Source organism: Sinohyriopsis cumingii, chromosome 9, assembly GCF_028554795.1.
Source record: "Sinohyriopsis cumingii isolate HCF-2022 chromosome 9, ASM2855479v2, whole genome shotgun sequence".
Classification (NCBI taxonomy): domain Eukaryota; kingdom Metazoa; phylum Mollusca; class Bivalvia; order Unionida; family Unionidae; genus Sinohyriopsis; species Sinohyriopsis cumingii.
In genome coordinates, this window is record NC_142969.1 from 44,316,368 (window position 1) to 44,329,512 (window position 13,145).

At 35.3% G+C, this 13,145-nt stretch overlaps 1 protein-coding gene across 2 annotated transcripts in view; it reads left to right on the plus strand.

Moving 5' to 3' along the window:
- Positions 1-1,779: 1,779 nt before the first annotated feature.
- LOC149791658 (uncharacterized) overlaps positions 1,780-13,145 on the plus strand; it is a 191,152-nt gene continuing 179,786 nt past the window's right edge. The window contains exon 1 of one of the 2 annotated variants that reach the window (XM_089970214.1): positions 1,780-2,563. In XM_089970214.1, the coding sequence (XP_089826340.1) occupies positions 2,383-2,563 (181 nt within the window). In that variant the 5' untranslated portion in view covers positions 1,780-2,382. The remainder of the gene's footprint in view (positions 2,564-13,145) is intronic. The other variant, XM_089970213.1, reaches the window with a different exon arrangement.

Below are 13,145 nucleotides of genomic sequence, written 5' to 3' on the forward strand. Positions count from 1 at the left end.
GTGGGGGGTGCGCCAAATGATCCATATCGGGACCCGCGTTTGTTGAGGCCGTTGCTTGCGTTGACGCTTTTACGACACAGACAGTTATTTGATTTGACTCTCTCACATTTAGAACTCATTATTTCACAAACGTCCATGAGTTATTTTTCTCTGTTAGCTCTCTTCTGGCCTCCAACGATGGTTTGATTGCATCTTGGTTTGAATCTCGTTGAGAGAGTGGCTTCTTCTTGTTCCAGTATTTCCTCCATTTTCTCATTGTTCTCATCCGGTATATCTTTCTCCACTTTCCCTGGTGTTCTGGACAGCATGATAACAAATGTCCTTGCTTGTGAGACACAAAATATTTATCTTTATTCTTGCCTCCATGGTAATTGTTCCGCTTCCCGGTTTGAGTTGTTACTATTCTTAACGTTATACACAATTTGTGACCCAATGACTTTTGTCTTAACATGCATAATAGGTATCGTTACTTTCGCCACAGGAGTGATTTTGAGTCTGGGTATGGGTCTTGCTAGACGGCGTATGAGTTCGGATCGGTTTCATCAAATCCTTCACTAAACCTTTGATCTTGTTTTGTCCTTCTATCTTCACTGGTAGAAAGGTCCAAGTCACTAGGTCACATGACAATATGATTCTACTAATCTACAAACAGTCTCGATAGAGCTATGTGATCATGATACTAAGTGGTAATATACTTTAGGCTTGTACTCTCTCTCTCTCTCTCTCTCTCTCTCTCTCTCTCTCTCTATATATATATATATATATATATATGTATATATATATAATGATCACATAGCTCTTTCTTTACTGATTTGTAAATATACACGGAGGTTTCTTGCCAAATATACATACCTTATTCTCTGACACGTGTGATTCTAGGTCAGTCAAATATATAAATCACCCTCAATTACTATTTAGGATTCCACCTGTGTAACCCGTACAAGAAAGAAGGAAACTAACGAATAATACTTGGAAAGTATACTATAACTATCTGAAGAGATTCCACGATGAAAGAAATATATAATATATCCCGTGGAGTTTACGAATGTTTTTATATATGAACATGTTCGCTTTTCACATATACTCTCTCTTTCTCACACACACACACTCACACATACGCACATACACACGATACGAATTAAAACTCTCTCTAATCTATATGAAAATATTCTGTCTCCACGTACCTTGAATTTGTATTATCAAGCATCTGTAGGATCCAGGGACAGTACTTTGCACACTTTGTGATGCATATTTGTAGCGTACAATAACAGTTTTTATATGACAGTTTCTTAATAAGAATCTGGAGTACCTGCATACTCGGAAATGAATTAACCACTGTGTGTGTGTGTGTGTGTGTGTGTGTTGTGCATGAATGCCTATATTAAAGACTAAGTTCCATCATTTTGGACCGTTCCGTTGGACTAAGTGGTTAGAGCGTCGCGGGTTCGAACCGTCCAGTCATACCTAAGACGTATCATTTATGACGTGATGTTACACGTCTGCGGCATGATGCCACAAGTGCTAGACATCAGTACAAACTGCCACACTGCACACAGCGTAGTGATATGACTTAAAAACTGTTAAATCTACGTTACAAATCCAAATCAAACACACACACACACACACACACACACACACACACACACACATATTTTGAGAAAAGTTGAATTGTGAGAGAAACACTGTCGAATCAGATGTACTGATAGCTTGATATTTAACCAGACAAGGCAAGATTAAATCGAGGTCAAAACGCGTTTGTGTAACATTCATATCACACACCGTAGCCATCAGTCCGAAGTATCTTAGTGGTACACAACTAGCCACACCTTCTTTTGGTTTGATATCAAAAGGGACAAGTGTAAGGAGAGGTCACACTAATGTATCTGCGGAGTGGCTGAGCGAAATCCAAAATAGGATGTAATTATCAGCAACAACCGATGAAATACGTTTGAGTAACTTACGAAAGATAAAGGCCAGACAAGTCTCCATAACTGAAGTGATTTATATGGCGTTATAAACTGCTATATTTGCATTGTTAGATCACGCTTTACGGATTTTTTTGTTGTTGACAGGTATTGAGGAAGGAATAAGGATATTTATAGATACTCAGAGTTAGCTTATTTCTCTATCGTCCAAGGTAGACACATTCTGCTTATCAAGGGTGATTTGTCTATGACATTAGTTTACCTGTAATTCACAATCAGATCGAATGGGTGTGGTCCCAGTGTGAATATCAGTCGAAGCATTGCGTATCAGGTAAAAGTGCGTCTGTATAAATTAGCTAAGGCGATTCAAGAACATACGAGACATCAAGTTTGTTGCGTATATCTAATGCACACTTTTGAGGAAAGATTTACAAAGAAGAAATTTTGATTAAAAAGAATGGATTGTACTCGGATATTTTCAACGATGAGGTTGGTTTTGCTTTTAATGATACACACATGGAGCTATACTTACGTGTCGACGAACAGTACATTGTCATCGAAATCAACCGTTGGCATCATTTCGACCACAAGTAGTACATCGTCAACGCCAACAACCTCTGTCAGCACTTCGACCACAAGTAAGTTAGATACGTCAACGTCTTTTATTTAAAAATTTTCTTTACAATTTGCAAGTAATGTTCATAGAAATAGAGGCTACACAATTACAACAATGTACAATTGCATTACAAGATGATGTCTGTCCGTCTCTCTGTCTCTCTGAACAAAGCTCTCTACTATCTTAATTAACGTACCTATTAAAGTGTACCCATATTTTATTTGGCTGCTTTAACCTGTACTAAATAATTTCCAAAGAACACCAGTTACATGATTTTATAAATATATATATATATATATATATATATATATATATATATATATATATATATATATATATATATATATATATATATATATATATATATATATATATATAATTTAAAACATCCTGTTAGATTTGAGACTAGACAGACATGTTGGAAATTGCAGGTTAAACAAACAATGGGTATTCATTATTTAAAGGGTATGAATATTACAGCGCACTACACGAGATGTATGGTTGTTTTCTTCAAAGAAAATAACTTCATAATTGCATTTGAGCCATTTTGGTTCAAAAATAGCCAGCTGGTATTATATAGTCAAAGAAACTGTAGCAATAAAATCCTAAGTGTTAAAAGTCCCTTCATATAATAGATATATGACTTGTACAAGGAGTACATGTTCTACATTACAGTTCTATAATGTCCTTTGAGGTTGGGCTGCATTTGGCATGCTAATTTGTTTAATGGTATCTCTTTTTTCCTTGTTTCACATAAATTTACTTGGCCAAAATATATAACCGATAACCAGACAAAATAACAACGGAACTATGGAACATAAGCGTATCGAATGCTAAATACTTCCTGGAGCCCCAACCTCTCGGCGGGAGAGATCTAGCCCAACAGTTAACACTTACATTTTTTCTTAAATGTTTGATACAATATTTCAGTGCAAGAAATAGTCAGAACCACAATGTTCTCACATGACATAAAACCAAATGATAAACGTGTCACTTCCGTTAAATTTCCCTGTAGCAGGTGATAAGAAACAAATGAATAACATAGAAAATGTTCCATATATTTTGACACAATATAATCAAACACGTTTTCAAGTATACCCACGTTTTAACAAGCAGCTATCTGTTATCCAGTTTTCGGAGAATTATTTTTTTACCATAAAACTATGTAATCAAAGTTGATAACTTCACGAAAGGGTTGACTTGAAAAAATCAGTTGATTTTTCTAATTACCTCTAATAATCTGTAAAAGAAATCGAACCTGACATGGAAATATATGTGGAATAGAAAATCGAAACCAACACGGAAATATGCAAGCATAACGCAAATCAAGAGAGCGGGATGTGTTTATGAGGAAGACGGTACGAAACTACAAAACACCCGCATCATATTACATTGATTGTTATATTTATATCCATATATATCTGCGTATTAAGATGGCAAAACATAACACACACACACACACACACACACACACACACACACACGATAGATTGCTACAGTTCATAAAAGTATAGGCACACAAAGTGCGTTTTACAAATAGAAAGGCATTTATTTTCATGTCATTAACAATTTTGCTGCTATAAAATTTTGATGCAAATGTTGGTAATATTAAAGAACAAATAAGGAATTTTCTGGCAATAAATAATCTGAATTACTGAATGTTTCGATTCTGTAACAGCGTTACTTTTTTCTAGAAAATGCGAGTTATTATTTATTTAATTCAAAAGTGCTAAAGCTGACTACTGATATTTAAAATATGACTTGTTATCAGTAAAACCTGGAATCTACATGATCAGTTTTAAAGTGTATTTCCAAATTTAATTCAAAGTTTAGGTCATTGAAAGGTGTGGCATATTGATTTGATGTACGTTCGGACAGGTGTGATTTACTGATGGCATACCAGGTCCTTGTATTGCAAGATCGATACAGTTCAATAAAAGAATGCTTTAAAAAAGATTCCTTTTAATAGCGAAGTCATCTTTTAGTAAACAAGTCCTTCGATTTTAAAAATCCAGGAAGTACAAATGTTTACAACAGGATAGAATTAGATATTGATCATCAATAAATACACATGGTACAATAACAAGATACACATTTTGATCTTTAACACTTTACGTTTCTTAATTGTATCTCTTACATTTCTGTTTATATTTAAGCATTAGTTTTCTTTATATATTAATCTGTAAATGTTTATAACCTCTACGTTCGCAGTAAATAGCACAGTGTTAAATTCCCCTTTGTAAAGCATCGGCTTGTTGTCAAAGGTAGAGGCAGCCCGAATACTTGATGTTGTATTTCATGTTGTATTTTCTAACACCAAATGATTATTTTAACGAAATAGATTTGATTGGTTTAGTAGAACAACATCTCTCTCTCTCTCTCTCTCTCATCGTGTTTTGTGAATTCTAGGCATGTTTACGTACCTACTATTGTATGTATAGGTATTTCGTTATGCTTATCCCTTTTCTTTTCACGTTTAATCTGTATGCTGTCGAAGATGAAAAATCTGCCATCGAATTACTTTTTGGGATTTTAATCAAGGTGCAAATTTAATGGATTGTTGATCTTTTTTAATAACGTTGACAGGGTTAGATGACCTAACTGTAAGCATTTGCTCATGCCATGACATTTACATGCAAATAAATATCAATTCGGCGATGACCTACATTCAGTGATACCAAACGCAATTCTTGAAGGTTCATTTTTCAGAATACTTTTGTCATTACTTATCAGTGATTACAACGGTTGTGCACAAGTTTGTTAGCATCTTCATAACAATGTCATAAACATGGGCATGCCTCCTAACCGTTTTATCTTATGTGGTCTTTTGCTGTCCTATTAGTGGTTAGAGCGTCCGCCTGGGATACGGGAGGTCGTGGGTTCGATCCCCAGTCGAGTCATGACAAAGACTTACAAACATGGTACTAACAGCTAACTCACTTGGCGCTTAGCATTACGAGGTTAGTGTTAGGACTGGTCAGGCTGGTGTCAGGATAATGTGACTGGGTGGGACATCATGCTACATGTCTGCAACATGATGCCCCAGGGCTAGACATCACTATAAATTGCCACACTGCAGACATCGTAGCGATATGACTGAATTTTGTTTAAAGCTACGTTAAGAATCCAAATCACACACACACACACATCATGCTATGGTGTCTTACCTGTCCTATTCATGTCATTCTGTAGTCTCTTACCTGTCCTATTCATGTCATTCTGTAGTCTCTTACCTGTCCTGTTCATGTCATGCTGTGGTCTCCTACTTGTCCTGTTCATGTCATGTTGTGGTCTCTTAATTGTCCTATTCATGTGTTGTGGTCTCTTGCTTGTCCTGTTCGTGGCATGCTGTCGTCTCCTACTTGCCTATACATGCCGTGCTGTGGTCTCTTTCTTTACTATTCATGTCATGTTGTGGTCTCCTACTTGTCTTACTAATTTCATGCTGTGGTCTCTTGTTTGTACAATTAATGTAACGATGTCTCTTTCTTGCCGTATTCATGTCATGATGTTTCTCGAAGAGGTAATAGGAACACATTAAGAAAAAAGCAATCGCTCTACTAAAGAATTCCCAAGACCTGGGGTGGAGCTACACCAGGTCAACTCTGTAGGGTAACACATTATTGCATTGTCCATTAGTACAGCAGGTTGTACTGAAATTCAGTGTACCATAACAACTTGCTACATACGGCTGATATCTCCATAGTGGTGTGTGTTGTAAGTTATTGGTTATCAATGCCATATTGTGTCAGCCATGGCTAACACTGTCAGCCGAAGATTCAATAAATATGTCAGTTTATAGCTCTTGTGTAAATATTCTTCATCGCAGCTTCTAAACATGATACATTCTTACGTTTTCTAGAACATTTCAATTCATTAATTCGAACACGTGAACAGAGACATTTCAATCCATTAATTCGAACACGCGAACAGAGACATTTCAATCTATTAATTCGAACACGAGAACAGAGACATATTTCATGCAGTTTCAAGAGATAGAATCATATATTTGCGCGTATCAAGAAATTAATTGACTTAAATTATCAAAACAAACGATGCCAAATTTATATGGAAAGCTTATATTATTCACGTGGTATATTGCTTAAATTGTGACATACAAGAAATATTTCAATATGGAAAGGCTAACATATGAGGCATGACTATAATCAGGGTTTAGTATAATAAACAAAGTTTCAGCTCACCCTCACCTGTTGTAAATTATATGTTCTACATGTGTATTGCACAGGTCTGTACTTGTTCTCTATATAACCGGGATTTTGCAAATCGTAAATTATTTTGGAAAATGTCTTCACTATATAAAACAGCAGCTTTGAAAGAAAATATATTAAAAGTGGTAGTGTTCAAGAGAATGTGCAGGTCGTTCACTAGTATTGTGTACATGTAATTGTAGGACATCGCGTAACATACATGCCAAATTCATAATGGATACTTGGCAATGGCCCACACACTACTCCACACTATCATGTTATCTGATTGATACTGGGCATAAATTGAGAATAGCATGAACTACTCGGTCAACGTATGGACTAGACATCTGGAAATATTAAATTTCCAGATCACAAATTTAATGCATTTTTGAAAATAAATCCACAGATGAAATAATTTTGTTTCTTCTTATGATGCAATGCGTATTTGAAATTTCAACAAGCCGTGGAAATAATGATAGCATAGGATAAAACACAGCTTTGCAGAAGCAATGCATCCAAGGGAAGAACTCTTCTCAAGCGATCATTTAGAGATGAGTTATATTGAGGTAAACTGAAAGCTGCCCATCATTGGACTTCCTTGTTCACTTCAAACGGTTTCATAAAAGGGAATTTTCAAGTGGTAGGCAAACAGTAATATGTAAAGCATTATCAATCATCGTGAAACAAATCCTCACCCTTGACAGCCTAGACATTTTTTAAAACATTGTATAAATACCTTTCAATTAAAAACGTGAATGAACTCAACGACAATGACGTCTAGATTTTCCCTTTTCTTTCTGTTTCGTTTTTCCTGACTTTGGCAATTTCGACTTCATATTCCTAATTTCCGCATCAGTACATCTTTTAAAGTATTAACTCATGCTATTAATATTATAATATGATGCGGAGTCCTTCGACCCTCGCCGTGACTTGTAGAGATGCATTCACACGAGCTAGCCAACGTTTAACGACGGTGTTTCCCTCTTAAAAATTCAAGCAGCTCACCGGTTTGATAAAACTCGTCGAGCATTCTATTTACAGATCAATGAAATTCAAAAAAAAAAAAAAAAAAAAAAAAAAAAAGACCGCCTATTAGCTCATTCCCACTTGTAAAAATGACAATGATTTATTTTCAAAAAGTAATAATTTAGTAAAAAGTATTTCTTTCAATGTCCACGAGAGGAGTTGAGGATTTCTTCACGTAAAATATAAACTCTTCAAAGAGGAAATAAATAATATAGAATACAATTTCTTTTTTCTTTAAAAAATGATTCACCATTGATTGATCACTAAAAGTTTAATTGAAAATGTGAGTTTCAGTGTGAGCACACTCTAGCTATTAAATAAAACAACTTTAAGATAAGTAATTGCACAAATTTGATCTTCTTTTGTATGAATGCACAACAAGCTTCATCCAGCGCGATTCATAGATGAGACGTCTGTAATGAAGAGTTTCTCAGCAGTAAGATACTTTATTATCTCCATTAATGTGGCAATTTTATTATTATTATTATTACTATTATTATTATCTTTGTACAAGGCTACACACATATTGGTGACATAAGCCAACATATAAAGTTTCATCTCAATCGCAACTCAGATAGGCTCATTTGGAGACAAGAAGCAGAATCAGAATCAATCGGGGTTTTATGGGTTACCCTATGTGTCTGTCTGATATATCGGGTGGATATGTTGTCATGATATGTGGATGACGAGCTTCTACTATGACCTTTGGTGGATCGATGATTTTTAGAGTGCCGGACTAGCAAAAGAAAGGGTTCAAGTTCGAATCCTAGAATCTAAATGAGTTTGCTACCTCGATGGCTAAGACACTTTACTTCATTTGCCTTGATACTAAATAACGTATAATGTTGATATGCGATAACTGCATTGGCACTAATAATGAATTTGTATTGATGCGTCGTTAAACACCAACTTAAACCTGGACCAAACGAGTCAGCTTCACCAAAACAACGAATATCCACCTTACATAGAAAGTAGTACTCATTCAATAACCTGTTTATTATGTATTGTAAGTTACAATTCTCGTCAATTACCAAATATTACATTAGTATTATGGAAAACATTTATAGATATTTAATTAAATTTGGTCTTGTTTGTTTTATTCAGCTTCGGTCAAAATTGTATTCATGACTTGTATGGCTTAAGCTGGATTAAGCCATAATGCAAACCGTTTTATGACGTCATAAAGTCGCAACGCACGTTCTAGGAGAGGACACATACCACTAGACGACGTATATGGAAATATATTTTTTTACGTTAACCCAAATAACAAGACTATGGACGAAATTACACTATTTAATAATATACATTATTATATGCTCATTTTTTCCCCCGTTAACTTTACATTGTCAGAATCGTTCAATATTCCCCGATACTGAACACGCGCGACAATACACATATAGCATTCACGTGAATAAAGGAACTACTTTCTATTGTAAACAAACAATGACGCAGACACCAGCACTTTGGTTTGTAAACAAATCATATACACTCGCGTAAGAGGCTCTTTACGTTGTGGCTATTTAAATTTGTTTGTGAATGAACTAAAACATGTTTTGTGGACTGCAAAAAACCCCAGCTGTTTTGGCACATTCCGCGTTGATACAATGTTACGGATTTAGGCTAGCTACATTATATAAAAGACGGACGATTATGTCCTTACAAATAACAAGGCATATACTGTCTTCTTTATCTGGTGATAAGAATGGCAAATTAAAATATACTTACAGTTTTACATCCTGAATTTCCTTAAAATGTTTTTTCTTAATTCTGCAAATCTGAATTACATGAGCCATGTCATAGGTTTTCAATCTGGATTACACATTTTGAAAGTGTTCTGTAATTTCGATGATAAGTGCAATTGCATCCTCCTTACTGCACTCAAAATGAAATACACATTAAATTCCATAGCGTCTTTTTGAAAATTGAAATTGAAAGACTTCATATTTTCCCCACGTTATGATTTCAAACATTCAGTGACAGAAACAGAAACACATTTGCAGACGTAAACACGCTTCTCCCGCGCCACTTCAATCCGACATATTTCATGTATAATTTGCACAGATAAATCCAGTCCAAAATCACAAACTTTCGTCGAATCGAAACAAAATACCAAAATATATTCACTCCAGATCAAATGGAAAGGTCGTTGCAATGTGCATTCATTCACAATATGACTGCAAATTTCAATTTTATCTAGACACGCCATTTTCTTTCGAAAGTTATGTCGACCGCGCGACTAAGTTCAAATTTATCTGGGCTGAGCTATGTGCGCATTAATAATGATGTCATTTTGTAACGTCAAATCTGCACGTGTGTATTTAGTTTGGAATACGGCATTAATTCATTTACGTTGTTTCTTGTAGTGTATTTTGTTTATATAATTAAACCTTTGGTAGAATAAAAAAATGAGCATATAATAAAAAGGTTACTGGATTTGTATGGGAAAATATGAATTCGTTTTGTCGGAAGGATATACTGCACTCACAAGTTCGTGCAGTATCCATCCGAAAACTCGTTCATATTTTCCCATGCAAATGCAGTAACCTATAAGTATAACCCTCGCTGACTTGGGCCGTCACGCTAACTTTTGAGCGGTATCTTCCAAACCAGCGATATCTTTCAAACCAACCATATATGTAAATGCATACATCCATTTTCAGCTCTATAGTCTCCGAGCTTTATAAATTAGGGTCGATGTCAATCCAATCTTTGGACCCACTCGAAAAAGATCGCCTGCATGTTTGACAGTATTCAGTGAAACAAATTCTTAAATATCTTGTAAATGTCCAAAGCCTTATCACCCTTTGGAAATCTCCTAGCGTAGCATCCGTGTAGGTTTGACAGGAATTAGTAAGATGGCGTTGAAGACAACATGAAGAAAAACAAATTTAATGACAAGGCGAAAAGGAAATGTCATCAGAAAGGGACATAGCCGTTGAGGTAGATGGGGAATGAGGCGGAAGGGGACATACTTTGCCAGGAGTAATTCCCTGATATTTTGTTAATTTAATTTCATTTTGAGGTGGGTGAAAATAAACTCATGTCGATCCACCCATGAGTCCATCCACGGAAATCTTATGTGCATATGAATTTTGGAATATAGATTAGTTTATAGTGCGGAAACCAAAAAGTATGCAGAAGCCACGTAGTTGGTGCGACGGAATGATTATCGGCCATGAAACCATTTTCCTATTTCTTGTGCATCCTTTCAACAGATTCTTTCAAGATAGTATGTACTGTGATGTCATACACACACGCTTAATCACAATGGATGGCAATAAACATACGAAATTGTGCTTTAATTAACATATATGTATTTTGATATTCTGATCAGCACATATCCATTCGCTGACGTGTATAGATAAATGTATACATGCAAATGACTTTTTCCTAAAGGTCCATCCGTACCACAATGGGACGTAGCCTTTGGGTCATAACTTAGACCATACATACATTTGTAGGATATGACAAGATACATTTACACAAGCTGCTGACATTTGTACCCCCCGGTCTATCTCTACCACCCCAAAAGGACTGTCTCATACCTTGAATACTATTTAGATCTCGACTTGATGTCCGTGCAAATACTGCTAGGCACGAAGCTGATATTCACCCTCGGGAACTTCTTAACCTCATGGACTTATCATTGAGACACAAACTCTGGGACAGGGGTCAAAAGATAGAATTTTAGTTCTAATTTTCCAAAGCGAATATCAAGAAATTCAATGGTTTTCTGTTATCTGAGTAGGAAATGTGTGAAAAGTTAATATCAAAGGCCGTGCAAATAATATATTCTGCGTGAAAGTTTCATTTCTATGTTCCTGAAGCAACACTAGTATGCCTGGCACAGTTCTTGTGCTGGACATTTTTTACGCTTCTTCGAGCACACTGTCCTAACATAACCTCAGTACAAGACTTTCCAACAATTACGAGTCATTTATAAAGGTAGGGAAGAACTGTGGTTTTGTTTTCGGGATTTTAGTAGTTGTCCAGTAACGGCAAGGAAGACTTCATGCTAGGAAACGATGGGTATAAATACGACTCACAGGTTATCAGGGATTTTACACTGGTCGATAAGCCATTCAGGACAGGTAATTTCTTATGAAACTAGGGATGTGCTGACATTTGTCGACATAAATTATGCTGCAACAAATCAATGCATGAGTTAGAAATATGAATAATCTGTTTTGGTGTGGCTAAATTAGATCAAGACGTTGTTGTTTTTAATAGGTTTCGTGTATGAACAGAACAAAATGTATGTATGTATGTATGTATGTGTGTATGTGTGTGTGTGTGTGTATGCCATGCATGCCATGCCATGTATGTATGTATGTATGTATGTATGTATGTATGTATGTATGTATGCCATGCATGCCATGTATGTATGTATGTATGTATGTATGTATGTATGTATGCATGCCATGTATGTATGTATGCATGCCATGTATGTATGTATGTATGTATGTATGTATGTATGTATGTATGTATGTATGTAATAACATATTTGACTAACAGGGGTAGATACATTTGTAAAACGAAAGTAGCACAGAAAGTGATATCGCCACTGTGGAGGTTTCATTTTTCTTCTACTGATATATTTCGGTATCTCATTATAATTAAACCCAATATTTACGAAAACAAAGATCTATTATTCTTACATTACATGATTTCAGCTTGATTCAACACAGTGAAAATGCCGTTTCAAATTCTTGACGCCATAAACAATACATTAAGACATTAAGACGTACGCATTGCACTAATACATTACAGATAAACATACTTTGAAAAGGTAAAAGAGTGGATATGTAATCAATACATAGCCAAATTCGTGTTTTGTTCTAAGTTGGGGAAAGAACTTGTATGATGTGGTTTTTGAACAGTCTCAGCCTGACAGTCTCTACGTATCCCTACGTCATATTAAACTCGTTCTTTCTGCCGTTGACTCGGAATAAAACAAGTACACAGTTTTCTGTATTTATCGCATACAATAATGTCATGTCATCCAATTAAAAGTGTCTCACACTGTAACCATGTAATACAATTAGTATCTAATGATCTAAAATTCGTTGTATGAACAGAAGTGTTCAGTGGAGAACTAATGTTCTAACTGTACACAGAAGAAAGAAAGAAGTTGAAAAGAATAAACATTGATTTAAAAAAAGGTTTAATTATGATACGAATGCTAAAAAGATAATATTCACGTTATTCCTATGAAAGAACTTCCCTTTCCCGTCATTTAATCACTATAGATATTTCAGCTCACTCAGGTCCCATAATGTCTATGCGTTCCAGATGTACATGTATTATATTCAGGTATAAATTAATTGATACTGCAGTATATACTATTTAATACCATGGTATATAATATGT